Raw genomic sequence first — 20,909 nt, 5'->3', positions numbered from 1 at the left:
GACCTGGGCAGGGTGGCCTCCTGCCACGTCCCACACAGGTGCCACGCGAGAAGCCAAGGACCGGGGGCCACACCCCAGAGAGCCACGGAGAACACCTTCCCTCACTCAACACCTGCTCTATTTGGCAACGTCCTTTCCAGAAGGGCTTTCCTGAGGGTGCAGGACACAGCTTGGTCCAGTTCGAGATCACCCAGTACCCAAGTTACACTTAAGGCAGCAACGAGGGCCTTTGTTTCTGTGACAAAAGGCAGCTCTCCTCCACCTGGCCTGGCACCACGTGGCCTTCCTGGTGGCCGGCAAGGAGGGTGGGCTTGGCATCAGAGCCTGTGGCTCCCGTGCAGCCCAGCAGCCAGGAGTGGCCCCTGAAGCTGGACGTGGCCCTGCTGACTTGCGAGGGCCTCGTCCGCCATGTCACGGCCTTTCTCCCAGGTGGGCATCTGCTTCCCCGTGGGGTCCTGGGGGTGCAGCCAGGCCAGGGGTGCAGGGTGGTGACCACCCGACATGCCACAGGCAGGTGCCACCCAGCAGGACTGGAGACACACGAATGACACGGCACAAGGAATGACAGGTTACCAAATGCACGCTTCTTTATTATGACTGGGGAGAAGCTCCGTCACAGGGCGACCACTAATTTGCTTTATCCTTAAAGTCGGCGGCAAGGAGGCAAATACAAAACCAGCTGCACAAATTCACAAGTTGCTCACATGGGCCAAGCGGCAGCAGCTTCCTGCCTGTGCGGGGTGGGGGGTGGGGGTCGTGGACGCCCCGGGCTTCATGCTTTCGGCAACGTCCAGCCTCGCGAGGGAGCCACGCGTTCGCAAAGCTGCAGCTGTGCCCATGGCGGACGCTCTCAGAGTCCACGGAGGACAGGAGCCGCCTCGCGCCTGGCGGGCTGTGCGCGCGTCTGGGGGGGCCCACACCTCCCGGCCCAGGCGGCCACCCTCCTCTCAGCGGTCACCCCTGACTTGGTGGCGACTCCGCGAGGAGCTGCCGGGCCCACCCGCGTGGCCACCCAAGGGCCGCCTGCTCCCCCGGGGCCTGCGGGCTCGCGCCCTCCCTGCCAGAAAAGCACCCACAGCGCGGCTCCGGGCGGACAGGCGCCACACGTCTGCGCGGGGCCCCTCGGGGCTGCTTTGGGGCCGGGGCGAGAGCGGGGGTGGGGGCCAAAGCTACGCGCGTGCTGGCAGGTTCACACAACAGCTCGGAAGCGGGCGGACGGAAGCGGGCGGCGGGCATCTAGGCCGGGGGGTGGTGGTGGTGGTGGTGGTGGTGGTGGTGCTCGTGGTGGTGGTGGTGCTCGTGGCGCTGGACCACGGGCACCGCCAGGGCCTCGCCCAGCAGCACGGGAGGCAGGTCCCGCACCACCTCGTGCTCCAGCACTGGGGGCTGGCCCAGCGCGGCCTTGAGCGGCGAGTGGCCCTCCCTGCCCCTCTGCCGGCAGCGCCGGTGGCCGTAGGGCGGGGGCGGGGGCTGCGGGAGGTGGGGGCCGTCCTGGGGGGCCTGCGGGGTCGGGGGCGGCGGGTGGTAGCTGAAGGACCTCCCGGGCCTGCCCCCGCCTGGCGGCCTCCCCGAGCCCTGGGGGGACCTCAGGAACTGCTTCTCCTGCCCCTTCGGCCGGGGCTGCAGGTCCAGCGCCTGGGGGACAGGCTCGACGGCCAGCAGGGCGTGTTCTGGCGGCAGCTGGCACCGGCGGTGGTGCGTGGCATGCGCATCCGACTCCTGGGAGCGCGACCTGCCCTGGGGGTGCGGGGCCCTGGCCTGGTGCTCCTGCCTGGCCTGCGCCGGAGGGGACCCTGCAAATGGGAGTGCCCGTGAGACCCTCTGCAGGCCCCGGGCCGGCCCACCTGCCATGGGTCCCCACCCGCACAGCCGCCGCTGCAGTTCGCCACAGGGACCCGGGACCCGCTGGCATCCCCCTGGCGCCGTGCCCGCCCCTACCCGGCCCGAATCTGGACGTGTAGTTCTCGATCCCGGCCAGGTCCAGGTAGTGGTTCCTCCGCTCCGTGTTCTCGTCCACACAGTAGGACCCCCGCTCAGAGCAGAGGTGGGCGTCGGGGTGGGGCCTCCTGCGTGGAGCACAGGGCAGGGGGCGCTGACTTCTGCTCTGACCCGCGCCCCCACCCACTGGGAACCCCCTGGCCTCTGCAGCCACTGCCGGGTCACCACCACGGCCAGTGCAAAGTCGAGGCTGACCCCTCGCTGCCCTGCAAGCCCCACAGTATCTCAGGCGGCAGGGAGCGCGCCCCCGCAGCGTCCGGCCTTCACCGGCCTGGCAGGCCACCCTGAGGGGACCATCCGACGCCTGCAGGAGGCGGGGCTGGGCCCGGTCCCCCACCTGATGTGCAGGTACAGCCTCTTGTCAGCCACCCTGGGGTCCTCGGCGAGCTCCCCCTCCGTCCTGCAGCGGATGGGCTCCCGGTCTGAAAGAGGCAGGCGGGCGCCCTTGTTCCCTCCCTCCCTGGCTTGCGCGCTCCTCCCCCACCCCCCCACGCACGCATTCATTCGCTGAACAAGCTCGAGCCTCTGCCTGGTGCCAGGCCCTTCTTTCCACGTTCAGGGGACCGTAGCGGTCTTTGTCCTGAGGGGGCACTATGACCAAGTACCCAGGGCACGGCGAGTGGGCGCCGTGGAGAGGCCAGCGGGGGGCAGGGGCATGGGGCGGGAGGGCAGGGGCAGCTGCCATGACAGCAGGGTCTTCAGGCGTCTGAGCAGGGAGACCTGCAGCCCGAGCCCCTCACCCTGGACGGCGGGGGGCCCTTCCCTCCTCTTGCCAGCGGGCTCCGGGCTGACGGTCAGCTTCACGCGGAGGGTCTTGCTGCTGCCAGAGGAGTGGCTGACGGAGGCGTCCACCACCTCGTAGATGGTGTGCATCAGGCTCGACATGTCCTGGGGGCGGGCGCGGGCGTCAGGACAGGCGGCCTGGCGGGGGAGGGCCCGCCCGGGCTGCGGCCTGTCTAGCTCAGCGTCAGCGTCCCAGCGCAGCCCGGCTGGAGCCAGAGCTCGACTGAGCCAGCGGCCCCGGCCCCGCGGGCGGGCCCAGCGGCCAGGCCAGCGCTCGGCTAGGATCGCCCGCCTCGCTCTGACGGTAAAATCTCAAACCGAGCCTGTGTTCAAGGGACTGAGCCAACAGATAAACTCCTGAAGTTGTGGTCTTGACTCAAACACGCTGGTTGCAGCCAACCAGCCTGTCTGCTTCCTTGCCGGGCACACTCTGCCCCTCGACGCGCGAGCCTGCCTGACAGGTGCTGCCGGCCAGGCTGGGAGCCAGGACAGCAGGCGGCACAGACGGCTCGCCAGGTACCTGGTCCTGCGGCCCCTGCCCCGCCTCCCCTCCCAGGCTAGAGAGGGGCTCAGCGTCCCCCCAGCACAAAGCCCCCGCCTCGTCATCTGCCAGTGCCCCTCAGGGGACCGCATGACCCGGACACGGCGCGTCACCTCTCTGGTGGCTTTGCCACTGTTGTCGAAGCCGTAGAGCGTGAACGTCCACTCCTGGTGGTTGTCCTCCTCCACCGAGACGTCGCACTGGAGCGCCTGCAGGGGGCGGGGGACAGGGGGGGCGGGTCGTGCTCGCCCCTGCGCCGGGAGCCCTGACCCTCCAGGAGAGGGGCCCCCCACTCCTGGCGGGCTTCCAGGTCATTCCACGTGCTGCACTGATGCCCGGGGAGGTCCCTCCGACCAGCCGGCGCCCCCCACCCCCGGCCGTGGTCTGGGGCTACCGCAGGGAGCCGCCGGGCCCCCGGCCGCCCGCACGAGAGGAGCGGCAGGAAGACCTACGTCCACGTTGAGGCGCTTCTTGCCCAGCCACCGGGGGCCCTCGCGGTTTGCGGCTCTTTCTCCACCGTCTGTACTGAAGAGCTGTCCTGGGCCCTCCCGGCCCTCGGCCCTCTCAGGCGGCAGTGCCACTGGAGGGACAAGCGGGTGAGAAGGGCCAAGCCCTGGCCGGGCCCGGGGGCGACGCGGGGCAGAGAGGGTGGGGAGTGCGGCCCTGAGCCACCGAGTCCTCGCCCAGCCTCTGGTCCTCTCCAGCCGGGTCTCAGACGACCCCGTCCTTCGGGAACACGGACGGCAGGTGGCCCTCCTCTGCCCCCGCCCCCCGGGGCCGGCAGTGGCTCCGAAGCAGGGGGGGCCCTGCCCGAGGGGCCTCCAGGACGGTCACCACAGGGCCCCGCTTCCCTCCCTCAACCCCACGCTCTGGGCATGGCTGGATCACGAGCTCTCTAGTTTCTGGGCTCCTTCTGCCTGGGTGTTGGGGGAGCAGGCTCGGCCCCTGGACAGGTGCTCATGCAGCTGCGGGCGGCCCTGCGCCCTGGGGACTCCCCGCCCTCCCCCGGGCCTGGGCTCACCCGGCGCAGTGCACAGCTGCGTCCGCCCCCCTGAGGAGGCACATGGGCAGGGACCTGGGTGGCACGTGTCACACGCTGACCATATGGGCAGCCGGGCACTAACACAGCATGGCAGACCCACACCTGAGTCGGGGATCGCTGACGGCCCATCCGCCTGCCTGGGGCTCATGGGACCTGAGGATGTGGAGGCGGGGCCCCTGACTCTGCTTCTCCGAAGCCCAGGTGCTGGTCCGGAGCAGCCCACGTGAGCTGCGTTTCTAAGCAGACTTGATGGACGGCTGTTTTTTTTTTTTTTTTTTTTTGGTCTTTTTAAGGCTGCACCTGAGGCATATGTAAATTCCCAGGCTAGGGGATGAATCGGTGCTGTAGCTGCTAGCCTACACCACAGCCACAGCCACAGCCACCCACTGAGCCAGGCCAGGGATCGAACCTGCGTTCTCATGGTTACTGGTCAGATTCATTACCACTGAGCCACGATGGGAACCCCTGGACGGACGGCTTGCTTTCAGGCCTGGGGAATGCAGCTGCCTGTACTTGCTCATGGCCGTCGTGTGGACTGCGGCTGCCTGGGGTTGGTTTGGGTTTGGCAGGTAAGTTGAGAGGGTGGGGTGTGGGCTGTGCATGTGGCCAGGGGCTCAGCTTGTTCAGGGTCCTGGGCGGGAGCCAGGGCCCAGGAGGTGGAGGCGGTGAGGCTGGGGGTCAGAACTCACCCTCCAGGGCGCACTGGTCTTCCCAGAAAGGCCCTTCCTTGAGGTCGCCTCCAGGCAGCTCCTGCGGGAGAGAGGACCGGGCCATCCGTGCCCATCCCGGCATGCGCTCCGGGGGCCGGGACCGGAACCGCCAACCTCGCCCTGCCCACCAAGCCTCAGGTTTTGAAAGTCAAACACATATCCCACGGTGTTTCCTGGCTCCTTCAGAACCATCTCCGGGACCAGACACGGCCCCACAGTAGCACCACCGCTGCTTCAAAATGAGCCCTACGGGCACAGGATGGGTGGCACGGCCTTGCCCGAGGGTGCAGCCGCCCTGAGAATGCCCTGGGCCTGGTCTGAGCTGAGAGGCGGGCACAGGACCGGACACCCACCTGCCCCCTGGCTCCCGTCTCATCCCGGCCAGTCACGGAAGGACAAGAACGGCAACCACCACCCTCCCCTCTGCGCCTAAGGGTCTGACAGGCACTGAGCACAGCGCCTCTGGCCAGAAGAGCAGTCGCAGGTGAAAGAGCCGAGGCCCCCGGGCCTGCGGGCGGCTGGGTCCCATGGGGCTCGGCTGAGACACCCGGGACCTCACAGGTGCGCAAAGCCACTGGAGGTTCAGGGGATCATTCCATGTTCGGGGCTTTAAAGCAATTTGAGCGCTTGCTGTGGGGGTCGTGCTGAGTCCAGACAAGACGGCAAACGCTCTGGGTGGGGAGGGGCCAGAGTGGGGTCTGCATAGCCCTTGGCTGGACCCCGAGACGCTCGCTCGGCCCCCAGAGCACGCGGAGCAGGCCGGGACCGGCAGTCTGAGCAACGCAGCCAGTGGGGCCCCCCGTTCGGCCGGACGGCAGAACGTGGACGAGCCGCCCCGACGTTAGCACACGCGGTGTTTGAGCTCCGAGACAATGACCCCGGCTGCAACGCGAAGCGATCGAGGAGGAGAAAGAGCAGCCGCGGGTTTTCCCTTCTCGTCCCTGCGACGGGGGCGGTCAGTCACGTCCTTCCTGGTGACACAGAGATGCCCCTCCATCTGTGCTGTGTTGGCTGAATCGAAGGGCCAAGAGCTTTAACTGCAACAGGGAAAACCTACCGCAGGGCTTCGGGCAGGACGCGCGGCCCCTCCCCGCCAGCGGGACCGACCCCTCGCGCAGGACGAAGGCGCAGACCGGCCCCATCTCCGACGTCCCCCAGCAAGGGCCCCTCTCGCAGCAGTGCCTTCCAGGGAGGGCCAGCCCCACTCAGCTGAGCCTGGCGCCCCCTCCAGCTCTGAGTCCCCTGCAGATAAAATCCTCCTACCGTGCCTCTCACTCGTCTGGCCCCTGCCTTCTTGCTCCCCTGCTGCCTGGAGGGGGTCCTCCTTGGTGACACGGGGTGGCGCCCTGGACCCTGCACCCCACCACGCCCTGACCTCCTGCAGACCCCCGGCTGAGGAGCGCTTTCCCACGCCTGCCACCTGCCGTCACTCCCAGGCATCGGCGGCCCACTTTACTCTCCCCCTTTGCCTTTGCTGCGGGGTCCCCACCACCCCATCCCAGCCCCTCTCACCCTGCAGGGGACCCGTCAGGACCCTGGGTCACTGTCCCCAGAGGCCACCATCCTGAACCCTGCCAGACTCTGTGCTGAACTCCAGCTGGCATGCGCGCGCGCGTGTGTGTGTTGGGGGGCGGTGCTCAGAACCCGACCTTCCTGGAGCTTCTCCTCCCCCCCACGCAGCCAGAAAGCCGTGTCAAGGCCCCGCCAGCGGCTCTCAGGTTAATTCAGGTTTGTTTTGTCCCAGGAAAGGCAGGCAACTCTCTTTCAAGCCTGCACTGGGCTTCCCTTCAAAGTCCCGGGTGAGCTGAACCCAGACTCTTCCCGGGGGTTGGGGGAGCCTGGGGATCGGGGCCTCAATGGACAGAGCTGGCGAGGGTGAGAGGGCCTGTGGGAGCGCCGACCCCAGGATGAGGTGTGCTGGGGCGGGGGCGGGAGAGGCCCCCCGTGGGCAGGAGAGTCCAGTCTGGGAGAGAGGAGAAGACAGGGGTCCTGGGGGGGGGGAGGGCCTCGGGGGGGGGGCGGGGGGACGGGGAGCACCAGGAGGAGGGCACAGAGCGGGCCCGTGGGGGGCGTCCTCCAGAAAAGGGCTCTCGGTAGAACAGATGCTCCCCAGGTCCCTCAGGACAGGGTGGACCTCAATCTGGGTGGACGCTTGGGGTCCCAGGGCCTGCGGGGGCCAAGCCCAGGGCCACAGAAATTGTCCAGAAGGTGCTGTCCACCAGGTGTCACGCAGCCGTCCACGTCCCAACAGCTGCAGCAAACATGCTCCCGGGTTCCCGGGGCACCTCCCTGAGGCGGAGCGCCTATGCCCTCCCCCGGGCTGCCCACTCAGTGTCGTCCACGCCATCCACGTCCTGCAGCCCTGGGGCTCAGACAGGACTACATGCAGGACACTGATGGCCCTCGCTGTCAGGGGTGGGGTGGGGGGCAGGAGACGCCCCGAGCAGGTAACACAGGTGGTTCTAAAGCAGCTTGTGGGGAGGGCCCTGGGGGCGCCACACCGACTCCAGCTCCCAGTCAGGGAGCTCTCCAGAAGCCGAAGGACAGCCCCCCCTCCTCGAGGGTGAAGGGCAGCAGCCCCAGGACTGGGCAGCCCGGGCGGGGACAGGGACCAGGGACCAGGAGCTGCCTGCCTGGTCACGGCAGACGGTGGCGACGTGGGGCTGCGGTGAGCCTCGGGGCGGCGTTTGTGGAGCTGGAAAGGCTGAGGGCCGTGGCCGGGGCCCAGGGAGGGACCCGCAGGCTTGTGCGGCGGGGGACTGAGGCTGCTCCGGGGCCGTTTGGGCAGGGGCCGGGGGTGACGTGACATCCAGGCAAGGACGACCTGGGCCACCTGGGCGCCAGGAACCCACTCAGGGCTGTCAGGTCCCTGGACGTGGGCGGGATGGGCGTGGGGAGAAGGCAAGGGCGGGACTCCAGGGCGGGGCTGGGGAGACGCAGAGTCAAGGTCAGGGCGCAGCTGCATGGGTGGCAAGGGGGCTAGTGGGGCAGCAGGCGGCAGGCCGCACGTGGCCTCAGAGTCTCTTCAAGAAGTCAGAGGCTGCGCCTCCACTTCGCCCACTGATGGCGGGGGGACACAGCTCAGAAACACCCACGAGGGAGACGGAGGCGGCTTTGGGGCCGCGGGGCAGAGCTGACTGGAGGCCCTGGAGGCTAAACAGTTTCGGACGGGCCATCGCAGCTTTACAGGCCTAGTGATCCCCTCCTCGTGCGGGGAGGCCCACGGAGCGTCTCCGTCCGGGGCCGCTGCGGCCGTGACTGTGAACTGAAGACTCAGGACCGCGAAGCCGCGGGGAGGGGCCGGCGGCCTCCCCAGACCCCAGACCCTCCGGCTTCGGCTTCAAGACCCCGGGGACATTTCTAGACCTGGGCACTTCCTGGTTAGGGCCGTTTAACCAGACTCTGCAAAAAACGAATTTGCACTTTACGTCTAGAAGCTCCGTGTCTGGGGGTCGAAGGGTCTCCTGAGAGAAGCGCCCCCGACCCCGTGGGCCTGCTCGCTGCCGTCCCTGCTTCCCGCGTGAGGAGGGAAAGGGGGTCCCTTCCATCCCGCCTCCCTCCCGGCCCAGCGCGGCGGTTGGGGATCCTGCTCGTTTTAATGAGCGAAGGTCCAGGACGTGTCGCACCCCCGTGCACCCAGCCCACGGCAGCTTCTTTGTCGGCAGCCTCGTCCCAAACACCCGGACCCCTGAGAGGCCCCCGGCCCCTCGCTGGGACCCGCCAGAGAATGGCTGCCACACCTGCGGGAGGAAGGCCGGAGGCCGGCGCCCAGCACAGGGGTGAACAGGTTATGGGGGGACACCCAGGCCACTCCCGGGGAAGAACCCCCACTGGACTGTGCAGGGAAGCCTGACAACCGCAGCATCAGGAAGACACTCTCTCTACAGCCCACATCCGCACACGCGTGCACGAACTCAGGCACGTATGTGTGTGCACGGACACACGTGTACCCACGCGTTTGTACACACCCCCACCACCACCACCCAGTCTCTACCCCGGGTGACGGAGCAGTGGCCCTAAGATCGGCCCCGAATTCTTCATGGATTCCGGTTCTCAGTACCTGAGACTCTGTTTCCAGTTTAACCCTCCACCACTTTGCTACGAACCTGCAGACTTGGCTTTGCTCCCCGTCACGCCCGCCTCTGCGTCTGTGTCCAGAGGTAACAGGGAGAAACCTCAGCGGAAAAGAAAGACCACGGGGATCAGGCTTCCAGCGCCCGCTCTGCCTCCGCGCTTCCCCGGCGCAAAACGCACGGAGCACAGCGCAGACCCACGGCCCCGCTCCTGTGCCGGCGACCACCGGCCGGGTTTGAGACGCAGGCCCAGAGGCGTCGTCCTCTCTCCGAATTCTTCCTCTGGAAAAACTGCCGGGCCTCTCGTTCTCTTTCCTTCGCGTCAAAGCCTCATGTCTCATGTCATAGGAAGAGTCATTCCGGAGGGAGAAGAACGCTGCGTGTTAAGTCTTGTTTTCCAGTTTAGGAGGCTCCACGTGCTAGTGTGTGATGCCGGTGCCACAGCAGAGACACGGGCTGGAAATGCCAGCAGCTTCTATGTGACTCCAGCCCCAGGACCCCACGTGCCGAGCTCCCCTGAGGAAGGTAATGAGGGTGTCGCGTCCTTTGAAAGCACCTCCAGAGTGTCGGGGGAAGCGCCCTGCGTGGGCACACCTGCCCACCGGCCCAGGGGGAGGGCCCAGCACACACACAGGAACCGAGTCCACCCCAAGAGCAGTTCGGTCTCAACCCCGACGCGAGCTGCCCTTGGCCCGTTTGGGCCTCCCGGCCCCTTTCCCACAACCAGCTTGTACTTGTCTCTCTCTGACTTAGTGGACTCAGCACAGACCCTCAAGGGCCACCCATGTCTTGGCAAGATTTTCTTCTTTATGCCAAATAATATTCCTACTGTGGACACACATGCCACAACTCCATCCGTTCACCCGTCGGCAGACAATCAGGCGGCCTCCAAGTCCTGGCCGCTGTAAACAATGCTGCGATGCACACGGGGCGCATACGGCTTTTGAATTAGGGCTTTGGTTTCCTTCGGACAGACCCCCAGAGTGGGGTTGCTGGGTCACGCGATGGCCCTGTCTTGGGCTCACTCGGGATCCTCCACACTGGTTTCCGTGGAAGCTGCCCAACTTACCTCCCAGCTACAGAGCGTGCAGGTTCCCTCTCTCCGCACCGCGCCACGTGGCCTGCGAAGTTCCTGGGCCAGTGATCGAACCTGAGCCACAGAAGTGACAAGGCTGAGTCCCTAACTGCTAGGCCACCAGGGCACTTGTCTCTTGTCTTTGGGGGGGCAGCCGTCCTGACAGGTGTGAGGTTGGATCTGATGGTGACGGTGTTTGCGTGCGCCTGGTGATGCGCGATACTGAGCATCTTTTCATGTGCCTGTTGGCCACCAGAAGTCTTTGGAAAGTGTCTTTGTCAATGGTGATCTTGTCTCAGAAGCAGAGCCAGGCCCAGGACAGCCGTGTGGCAGGAAAACTCTGGGCAGCGAAGGAGACCCACTCTGGCCTTGCTGCCCTTCTCCAGCTGCTGCCGGAACCCCGAGCAGGAACGGGGTCCCTCTGTCCCAGCACCCAGGGGACAGGCCGCTCCAGCCCCGGAACAAGCCACAGGACAGGCCCTTCTCCCAGGCAGCAGCCGCATTGGTGCCCCCGCCCGGGGCGACCACCCTGAGGGGCGCAGCCTGCGCTGCAGCTGCCGGCAGGAGCCCCCAGAGCCCTGCATTTCCCAACAGCCAAACCAGGTCTGTTTTAAAGAGACGAACCATCCCAGACAAACCAAGGGAAGCACAGAAAGGGCCCTGGCTCGGGAGGCCCCGAGATGCCAACTTGCGGGTGGTGTGGGTCCGTGTCCCCGAGCACGGCTCCCCTGGGGCTCTCCCCAGGGCTCCGCAGGTCCGGCCAACCTGGGGAACCCCACCCCCACCCCCACCCCCCGCTGCCTGGGCGTCGCCCCGCTCACAGGACCAGGGCCTCGGTGTGTCCTTGGGCCCTGCAGGCACCTGCCTCGCTCAGTTCCCGGAGCCCAGGCCAGCGTCCCTCGTCCCTTGGGAGAGGCCCCAGCAATGCCTCTGCAGGGCCAGCCTGCGGGTGGCCGGAGCCCGCGGCCCTGCGTCTGCCTCCTGCGCGGCTCCCGTCCCTCCGGAGGCGTGGGTGCCCATGGAGGCCGGACCCCGACATTCTCTTCCCTGCTGTCATTTCCCTGCCCCCTTCCTCGCCCACAAACTTCAGCACTTCCTGGCTTCACGGTGCGTTTATGAGGGTGTGGGAGGGGCTGAGACGCCGCGGGCAGCTGGACGGAGTGTCCCTCACCTGGGCCCTTGGGCAGAATCCACCACGGGTTGAAAACCAGGGCCCTGGGCAGTGCCCCCAACACTGGATTCCTCAGCCCTCTGCCCGCAGCCCGAGGAGAGGGTGGCCCCTCTCTGTGGGTGACAAGCAGGTGGCAGACAGACATCTGGGCCCCCCTGTGTCTGTGTCAGGTGTGTGCCGGGGGGCCCTGTGTCTGCGTCAGGTGTGTGCTGGAGGGGGCCTGTATCTGTGTAAAGTACATGCTGGGGGGACCCGGTATCTGTGTCAGGTGTGTGCGGGGGGGTGGGCCCTGTGTCTGTGTCAGGTGCGTGCTGGGGGGGGTGGCCTGTGTCTGGGTCAGGTGTGTGCGGGGAGTGGGTCCTGTGTCTGTGTCAGGCGTGTGCTGGGGGGGCCCTGTGTCTGTGTCAGATGTGTTCTCAGGGGTGCACCCCTCTGCCCATGTGAGGTGTGTGCTCAGGATGCAGCTATCGGGGTCCCCATGGCTTTGCCAGCCCAGGACAGCACCACGGTCCCCAGGCCCCTTTCTCTGCACCCAGCCATTCAGTGCATCCTGCCAACCCTAGGCTGTCCTGGGCACGTGGGCTCAGTGCCGCTCGGACCCTATGGACGAGCCCGTGGGCAGCCCCAGATGCTCCCGGGCAGCAAGAGGCCAACAGAGACGTGGACATGTTGTTGCCAAGAGGCCAGAAGGCTGAGCATGGAGAGAAGGATGCCAGGCTGAGAGCACCTGGACACCGGGGCTGGGGCTGGTGGGGACCGATGGGCGACGGACGAGGTGTGCATCTTCCACCTGCCACAGCACACCACCCCTAACCTCAGGGCCCAGGGCAGAGGCAGCGCCATGATCGCTCCGGTGAGGAGCGAAGGCAGAGCCAGGGGAAGCCTCCCGTTAAGCCGGGCGGGTGGGGCGGGGACGCAGGCTGTCCGAGCAGCAGGAGGTCTAGTGGGCAGAGCAGTGCAGCCCAGGCCGGGGCCTCCCAGGCCAGCTGAGCCGGCAGCAGCAGGGCCACGGGACAGTCTGCGGTTGGGGGAAAGCCTCAGAGGGGCCTGAATGTGGCCTCGTAGGGCTGGACACCCACAGAGGGCTGCACGAGGCAGGCTTTTGTGGGTCAGGAGATAGAACCGAACCCAGGCTGCACTCGGCCGTGAGCTTCCGCTGAGGCCGAGTCCCAGAAGTTCAGCATCACAGCACGGGGCCTGTGGATGACAGGAAGGACGGAGCTCCGAGGGCCCTGCATCGCTGACCACGTGCCCGGGACAAGGCCATGGATAGGGTGCCTGTTCTAGGTGAGCAGGAGGCCCTGGTCCTGCCACGGCAGCCCCTAGATTCACCAAGCTCAGTGGCTTGTTAAAATGATCCTGTGGGAGTTCCCGTCGTGGCGCAGTGGTTAACAAACCCGACTGGGAACCATGAGGTTGCAGGTTCGATCCCTGCCCTTGCTCAGTGGGTTAACAATCCGGCGTTGCCGTGAGCTGTGGTGTAGGCTGCAGACGTGGCTCGGATCCAGCATTGCTGTGGCTCTGGCGTAGGCTGGTGGCTACAGCTCCGATTTGACCCCTAGCCTGGGAACCTCTGTATGCCGCGAAAGCAGCCCAAGAAATGGCAGGAAAAAAAAAAAAAGACAAAAGATAAAATGATCCTGTGCCTTGTTGCTTCTCTGATTTCAGAGCTCAAAGCGAATTACAACTTCCCTGAAATACGAATCCCTCTGGCCACAGCAGGACTGAGCAGACTGTGTTCCCTGCTGGCAGCATGGTCACCAGACACACAACAACCCGGGAGAGGCTGAAATTCACGGCGAAGCCGAGGCCCCGAGGCCCAGTGGCCAGCTGCACGAGGCTGCTCTGCAGAGGCTGGCCTGGCCAGGGCCGCAGGTCAGCTTTGCCCAAACCGGACATGGCTGGGCTGTGAGATGCCCGGTGCAAGGGCCAGCGGCTCCTAACGCCATTGAAGGGGACCCACTCTCTGTCCCAGGTGCCGGTGCAATCCTCACTTGGCGTAGGGACTGCACCTGCAAGGCCCCTCGGGCTCCTGGGAGCAGCTGGTCACCAGCTCAGCAGCAGCACCACGGGGAGGAGGGGGCAGAGGCCTGGGGTAGGGGGCCCTGCAGGGAGGTGACACTGGAGATGGGGAGCCTTATCCCGCATGGGGCCAGCAGCTTCCTCCCTGCTAAGGAGGGACAGTCTCAACCTCAGGGGCACCAGGGACGTGATGCCCAGACCCCTCCAGAATCCACCTGCCGAGTGGCTTCCTGGGCTTCCCTGCTGGAGCACTCAGTAATTCAGTGCCCTCAGACTGGGCTGTAAGCTAATCAAGTCGTCGTGCCAAAGGCAGCCACAACCACGTCTGCAATCCTGCTGCCCGGGCTGGAGCTGAGCTGGGGCTGGGCTGGAGCTGGGCTGGGATGCAGCCGGGCTGGGCTGAGTTAAGACGAGGTCACTGGGGTGGACCCTGATCCCAAGGGCCTGTGTCCTGACACGAGAACATCCCCTCTGGGGGTCGGCCCAGTGAGCATGTGGGGAGGGGAGGCCCCAGGGAAGCAGTCGCCCACCCTGGGACTTCCGGCTTCCAGGGCGGAGATAAGAAGTCCACTGTCTGAGCCGCCCCGTCAGTCTGTCTGTCCACGGGACTCCGTTACAGCTGCCACAGCAAACCATAGGCTGTCGGCTGCAGAGGCTGCCCCCTGGTGAGGGCTGCACCTGCCCCCCTCCTTGGCCGGGGCTTCTGCTGTGACACTGTCAGCCCCTCGCCCCACACGCGGAATCGCCCAGCGGGCGCCCTACTGGGCAGAAGGGGCCATGGAGAGAGCAGACTGCTGCCCCGTCCCGGGACCCACCTCCCCATCCCTCGGCCCTGCAGGGCTGTGCCCTCCGCCTCCCCCCACGGAGAGCCCTCTGGGGGGCCCGGGTGGGCAGGTGGGCATCCGTACCCCAGGCCTGCCTCAGGAGCCCTGGGCACTCCAGGCAACATGGGTTTTTCCTTCCGGTGCCTTTGGCTGCGTCCACCCAGGTGAGGCTCCACCTGGAGCCCAGGCGGCGCTTCCCTCGAATCCTGGCTGCTGGGCAAACGCAGGAGATGGATCCACCCTTCCCGAACAGCTGCTCCCGCAAACCGGGCCCCTGCTCCGGAGGTGGCGGCCACAGCTTTCCCTTCAGGGAGAAGGAGGCAGGGGCCACGGTGACCCCACATCCGCCACGCCTGCCCGGAGCACCGGGGTCGGGGGGCGCTGCCGACTCTTGGGCGCAGCTCACAGCTCCTGGTGTGGGCAGGGCGCTCGCTCCTCCTGCCTGGGGGCACCTGGCGTAAGAGCCGAGATCAGCACCACCTGTCTCACTGAGCAGCGGGCGGCCCTCGCGCCCGGCACCGGGACGAGAACAGGGACCCTGTGCCCGGCAGCCCCAGCGCGGGTCCTGTTCTGCTCTCTGCACAACAGTCACCGCATCTCTCCTTGTCGGACCCAAGCTGAAGCATGCAGCCTAGGGCCATGGAGGACAGGCTGGGGCCCAGAGACCTGAGCATCTGGCCGGGTCTGGGTGGCTCTGGGCCACCATGCCAGCCTCGCCTCCTAACAAGGGGACAGAGGAAGCCCCGGGCAGGGTGAGCCCTCATTCTCAAGTAGCCATGGACTGGGGTTCCCAGCCATTGTCTGCCCCCAGGATTTCTTTGACAACATTGTTGGGGCTGAATGGGGGTCACCCCCTGGCCAACGGGGGGAATGAGAATGAGGGACACTCGTGGCCTCAACGTCTCATGTCCTGAGAAGGAGACGACCAAACCCCTGACCCCAAGCGAGGCAGGTTGGGGAGGCTGGGAGTTCGGCCCAGCCCCACCCATGCCGGGTCGCCCTGCCCGCCAGCTCTGCACGGGCACTGGCCGCCCAGGCGACATGGCTGAAGGCGAACCGGGTGCCGCCTGCAAGGGAGACGCAACCGCAATACAGATCTTGGCTACTATTTTGCTCCAAGGAGGTCAGCCCGGCCCCGGACACGCCGCGCGGTCACGTCTTCCAGAAGCGCTGAGACTGGGTGCGGTGCCCACGCTGCGGTGCCTTGGCTCAGGTGAACCTGTCCGCTTCCGCGAACAGATGACACGCAGCTGCCCCTGCTCAGGGCAAGGAGCCACCGGCCACCGTGTTGTCACTGCTTTGACAAACTTCAGCAACAGCGGTGCCCAGGAAGCTCATTCCAGAGGCCAGGAGTCCTGAGCGTATGGTGGTCACGGTGCCCAGGACAGAACCCCCGCTGGCACACCTCGAGCTCGCTGCCCCCCCTCCAATTAGGGCTGAAGGGCCACTTGATCTTCACCAGGGCGCCCAGGGTGCCACGAGGGACTGCGGGGCAGGGGCCTCAGCTGACACCCGGTCACCCCGCAGCCAGCCGGAACCGCCGCCTCCGAGCTGACACTGCAGCTGCGTCTCTGTTCACAGCCCGTTTCAAAGTGGCACCATTTGGCCAGACAGAGGGCCGACGCCCACCCACCCGCCCGGACTGTCTAAGAAATGATAGAGTGAAGCTCTCCTACCAAACAACTTCTCCACAAGCGACAACCAGGCGAGGCGACAGGCAGGTGCTACTCAGATGTGGCACCCACCGCGCTTGCCACGGTGGCGCCAGGGCTCTTCCCTCACTCCTTTGGCAGAGGCTGGACCTTAGACCAGTGGCGGTCCCGCGGCTCCTCCTCGCTCTGCGGAATCTGGCCCCAGAGCGGGGCTCCGAGGGCCTCCCCAGACTAAGCACAGGTTGGCAGGGCTGCCTGCAATTCCAGACCCTGGGCCAGGGAGCGCCAGGGAGGGGCACGTCTACCGCCTGACCCTGGGAGGCTCCCCCACTGACCCACAAGGTCTGGGTCCCCAGGCCCATGTCAGGGGGCCCCCAGGCTCTGCGTACATCTGCGCTGGCCTCCCACACGGCTGGGCCCTACCCGAAGGCAGAAACAGGGCTGCTGGTCCCCAAGGCCTGGGTGTGCAGTGGGCGCCCGAGAGAAAGCACAGCACTCCTGGCAGGGTCCCTTCTCGGGCCAGGACTGCAGAGGTCACAGCATCCCCAGCGCAGGGCCGAGGAAGCCTGGCACTCAGTCTGTGGACCTGCGCCCTGGCCAGAGCGCCCACCACCCAGCTGGCTGGAAGGCACACGGGCCACTCGTTGCACGTGGCTGCGGCCTGGTGGCTGCACAGGAGCTGGGCACCCACAGCGGAGGACACAGCCTGTCCCTCCTGGGTGCTTACCCCCTGCAGCTCTGCGCTGATGGGTCGGGGAGGGGGGAGGCGTCTGGGCTGCGGGCAAAGCCCCAAAGGGGCTTCCCACTCACGACCCGAGTCTCAGTTAAAATACCGCCTCCGCAGCGGGCTGCAGAGTCCCCCTTTCAGGCTTCCCTAAGAGAAATCCGTGTTCGAGTCGCAGCAAATTTCCATCTTTAGGGGTGATTCTTGACTTCTAACCTCTGGTGCCCCTCAGGGGGCACAGAAGAAATCCGACAGACAGGCAGTGAGCGAGTGTGTGCTGAGAAGGATGAAACTCCAGGAGCCCTGCCAGGACCCCATGGCCCCACCCTGGCAATAGCACCACCAGTGCCCGTCCCCCCCTCCCCCGATGACTCTAACGCCCACACAACCTCCGTCACTCCCTTCCTGGATCCTCTGTGCCGCTCCGGCACCTGGCACAGCCCTGGCCCCTGGGGGCGCCTGGCAATGAAGTGGCGTCCCTCAGAACTGACGAGAGACTATTCTAGATCCTGAAGCAGGTAGTCCCCCGCCCGCCCCGAAAACACTGCCATTTGTCGGAGATCTTTCAGACGTGCACTAAGCAGGCAGCAGCCGGCACAGCTCACTAATTAGCGGGCAAAACCAACCTCATCTCTCTCTGGGGGGTGGGGAGGACAGGCGAGTTGGGCGGGTGGTGGACACACACTTCCTTTCCACAGGGTCATTTGCCACGGGTCTTGGGGCACCATGGCACACAGGGGCTGACCTGCGTGGAAGCTCCAAATAGGAGGACGTGTCACCCCCGGCCCCAGTCAGACGTCCTGGATGCCCTGTGTGGTCAGGCTGGCCATGCCCGGGGCACCCCTGGGAAGGCAGGGCTCTGGACACTGCACAGAGAAGGGGCCGCGATGTCCCCAACCGAGCAATGTCTGGGCACAACCAGGAGCAGGGGCGGTGGGCGAGCCTGGGGCTCGGCTGGGGACGCGTGCCTGGCGAGGGAGGAGCAGTGAGGTATCTGAGCCCCCGGCCCAGAAGGTCCAACTCCAGGCCGGCGCCCGGCAGGGGCGCCTCACAGCCCCACGGGGCGCAGATGGGGAGACTGGGTGTGATTGAAAGGACCACCCCTCAGTCTGCGAGCGTGCTCCCTCCTCGTCCCGCTGAAAAGCGCCACAACGAGGCCGCAGGCTCGGTCGGCTCGGGTTGCCATGACAACGCACCGCAGACCGAGCTTATACACAGCAGAAAGTGACCGCTCCCAGTCCTGGAGGCCGGACGTTCGAGACCAAGGGGCCGGCAGATCCTGTGTCCGCCGAGGGCCCCTTCCTGAGTCACTGATGGGGCCTTCCGGCTGTAACCTTGTGACGGACAGAACGAGGGCGCTCTCAGGGACCCTCGAGGGCTAAGGCCATCGCAAGGGGTCTGCCCCCGCGTCCGAGTCACCTCCCGAAAGGCCCCCCACCGAACACCATCACCCTGGGGTTCGATCCCAACATAGGAGTTTGAGAGGACACAGGACATCCAGCCCATGGCAGGACAAGGACGAGAGGACAGCCCAGGCCGAACCCACGCTGTTCTTTTAAACACGGCCCAGACCGCGGAGTCCACTGCAGTCCTGGTCTATAACCTCAGAGCAGGTTGAAGCATTGCTGTTCTCCAGAGCGCGTGTGGGCGCCCCTTTCTGAACTAAAGAGTGCCCGCCGGCCACCCACCTGCGCATCCCCAGGCCCACGCTGCCCACGCCCCGGGAGAAGGCCCCCAGGTGGGCGGCTGGCAGTGCAGGGCCAGCCTGAGCCTGGGCCACTCTGAGCTCCGCGCCGACCATTTCGGAGTCATCGCCCAGGGAGGGCCGAGCTCCACACACGCAGGCGACCCCTCTGTGGGCACCCAGCACGTCGCTTACAACGCAGCTTCCTCCCGTCTCTACAGGGACGCGAGGCGGAGAGCGGCACTGGCACGCGTGCGTGTGTTTCATTTCAGGGCATTTTGCGGCCCCGTCCCAGGACAAAGCCGCCAGGTGTGTGCAAACACACTCAGAACGGTGCATTGATCAACCAGCCAGAAGAGGGTCTTCCCAAAAGGGAGCTGCCGTGCCCGTGAGCGGTGCCCTCTGCAGTGGCCTCTGGGGCCAAGGTGGGGAGCAGGCAGTGGGCAAGGGGGGGGGGGCTCAGCCGTCTGCATGGCCACCTCCCTACCCAAATCCAGTTCACATTCGTGCCCCGGCCACCCAGCGGCCCCCCTCCTCCCTGGCAAATTTGTGCATTGTGTTCCCTCTGCTGCCTGGGCCCTCCTCTGCTTCTGGACGCAGCACCTTCCAGACCCACCCAAAGGGACGCTGAGCCCTGACAGGGACCCCTGCGGCCCCTGACAGCACCTGCAGTCTGGGTGGCCTTGGCTGTCCCTCTGGAGCCTGGCTCTCCCATGAGCTCCCCTGCAGGCCAGGGGTCACCCTCAAGGCAGGTAGGCAGCATGGTGGCCTTTGATTCTGGCCATCACTGCTGCCCAGTGCACGGACGCTAAAGCAAATCTTGGCCCAGGCCCCCACCCCTCCAGCCTGGACCACTGAGGCCTTGCCACAGGGCCACCAGTGACAGGGGCAGATGGCTCTCTTCACCCAGCCGGCGTCACTGTCGCCGGCCATCTGGCGTTTGCCTTCTGTTGCCCGGTGGGGTCAGGGTGGCGCAGCTAGTACTCTCCTGCCCCCGCCCCAGTGGCCACTGGGCCCACCACGCCTACCTGCTTGTCCCACGCACTGTGCTCCACGCCGCCGCCCCGACGTTCTGCCTCCTCCATGCCTTTGCGGCCACTCGTGTACGCAGACACCACGAAGCTGTCCCCTGCAGTCCGTGGGCGGACGCGCGGGAAACAGGGCACCAAAGAGGGAGGGAGACGCCGGGTAAGCCCCGGGCGCTGCGCCTTGGCCGTGCCCGCCGCCCCGCGCGCCCACCCTTCTCTGCGCGCGCGCGCGGCCTGGGGCGAAGGGCTCGGGCCGGGCCGGGCCGGGCCGGGCCGGGCCGGGCCGGGTCTGCGGCGGGGAGACTTGCGCGCTCCCAGGGGCCCCGCGGCCATGTCCCCCCACCCGCGCGCTCCAGGGCAGGACGCGCGTCGCGCTCTGGGCTCCGGGTCCCGCGCTCCGGCCGCCGCCCCGCGCGCTCACCTTCGGGGCTCTCTCTCCGCTTGAAGGCTGCAGAGGCTGCGGCGCGGCCGGAGGGCGGGGGGAAGAGGGAAGGGACAGTGAGTGGCCGCCGCGCGCCCCCCGCCGCCCCCGGCCCGCCGCCCCGGCCCGCATCTCACCGTGCTTGGACTGGAATTTCCCCATGTCGCCCCCGGGCCCCGGCCCGCCCGCCCGCCCGCCCGCCTGCGCTCCCGGCACCGCGCTCAGGTGCAGGGCTGGGGTCCGGTGCGGGCTCCCGGCATGCGCGGGGCCGCAGGGACCGGGCGGCCGGGGTCCGGCGCCGCCGCGGGGCGCTGGGCGGGCGGGCGGGCGGGGGCGCGGCGGCGGCGGCAGCGGCGGCCCGGCTCCCTCTGAGCGCGCGCGCCCGCGCCTGGGCTTTAACCGCGGCCCCCGCAGCGCCCCCCGCGGCCGCCGCCCGCAGCGCACCCGCCCCCGGCCTCCCGCCCGCCGCCGCCGCCGCCGCAGGGGAGCCCGCCCCGCCCGCCCCGCTGGGCCGCGCACCAAACCCGGGATGTGGCGGGGGTCGGCGCCCGCCAACGACGAGGACCTGGGAGGGTGTCAGGGGCTGCAGTGGACCCTTTCTTTCCGGGGCAGCTCCCCAGGCCTCTCCGCCTCTTCCCAGTCTGGCGTCCGGATTCTAGAGCAGCTCTGCAGGGGAGGACCCTGGGCCACCACCCTGGACTTGAGAAGCAACCGGCATCTCTGTCCGTAGTGGTGGTGATGACGGTGGGCCCTGGAGGAGGGGGGGGGATCGGAGGGGACAGGGGGCCGGCACAGGAGGGCCCGTTGCAAGGACAGGCACAGGAGGGGGAGTCTGGGAAAACCCAGGCCAGTCCTGGCCTGGCTGGTGTGGCTTCTTCCTGAAGGTGCGGCTTCAGCCTCTTTGTGCCTCACACTGGTGTTTTTGTGACAACGACAATAACAATGCCATTGTGTGTTCTGCAAAGTGACAGCTTGGAGATGTTACAGCCTTTCCTAATGCACCTTGTTTATATCCACGCCAGGCAGCAACTCAGGGACAGGCATGCACCCCTGGATGGAGCCCTGCCTGACACCCATGCTCTTACCGCTGCAGACACTGGGGAGCCCGGCTCCACGCACTCCGCGGAGGGGTGCTGGCTGGGGTCCCCGGCCAGGTGTGCT

General features: G+C 66.9%; 1 protein-coding gene across 1 annotated transcript; it reads right to left on the bottom strand.

Annotated features, from left to right (window-relative positions):
- Positions 1–562: 562 nt before the first annotated feature.
- NKD2 (NKD inhibitor of WNT signaling pathway 2) lies at positions 563–20,038 on the bottom strand. The gene is made up of 10 exons (XM_047792581.1): positions 19,886–20,038; positions 19,749–19,784; positions 19,328–19,428; positions 5,054–5,114; positions 3,775–3,902; positions 3,436–3,531; positions 2,739–2,886; positions 2,336–2,420; positions 1,939–2,066; positions 563–1,793 (listed from the first exon to the last, which is right to left on the bottom strand). Exons 1-10 carry the CDS (start codon positions 19,908–19,910, stop codon positions 1,237–1,239), a joined length of 1,365 nt encoding a protein of 454 aa, XP_047648537.1. The 5' UTR covers positions 19,911–20,038; the 3' UTR covers positions 563–1,236.
- Positions 20,039–20,909: the final 871 nt, after the last annotated feature.

This window comes from Phacochoerus africanus, chromosome 1 (genome assembly GCF_016906955.1).
Source record: "Phacochoerus africanus isolate WHEZ1 chromosome 1, ROS_Pafr_v1, whole genome shotgun sequence".
In the NCBI taxonomy this organism is placed as follows: Eukaryota; Metazoa; Chordata; class Mammalia; order Artiodactyla; family Suidae; genus Phacochoerus; species Phacochoerus africanus.
Note: the sequence above shows the minus strand (reverse complement) of the source record. Positions and strands in the feature narration are given on the sequence as shown.

What these genes read in the sequence shown, in the direction of transcription:
- NKD2 (XM_047792581.1), bottom strand. Translation starts at nt 19,910, where the DNA reads ATGGGGAAATTCCAGTCCAAGCACG. An exon ending in GCGGAGAGAGAGCCCCGAAG is followed by an intron (nt 19,429 to 19,748) that starts GTGAGCGCGCGG and finishes CACGGACTGCAG; the next exon opens with GGGACAGCTTCGTGGTGTCT. An exon ending in AGGCTGTACCTGCACATCAG is followed by an intron (nt 2,067 to 2,335) that starts GTGGGGGACCGG and finishes TGCTCCACGCAG; the next exon opens with GAGGCCCCACCCCGACGCCC.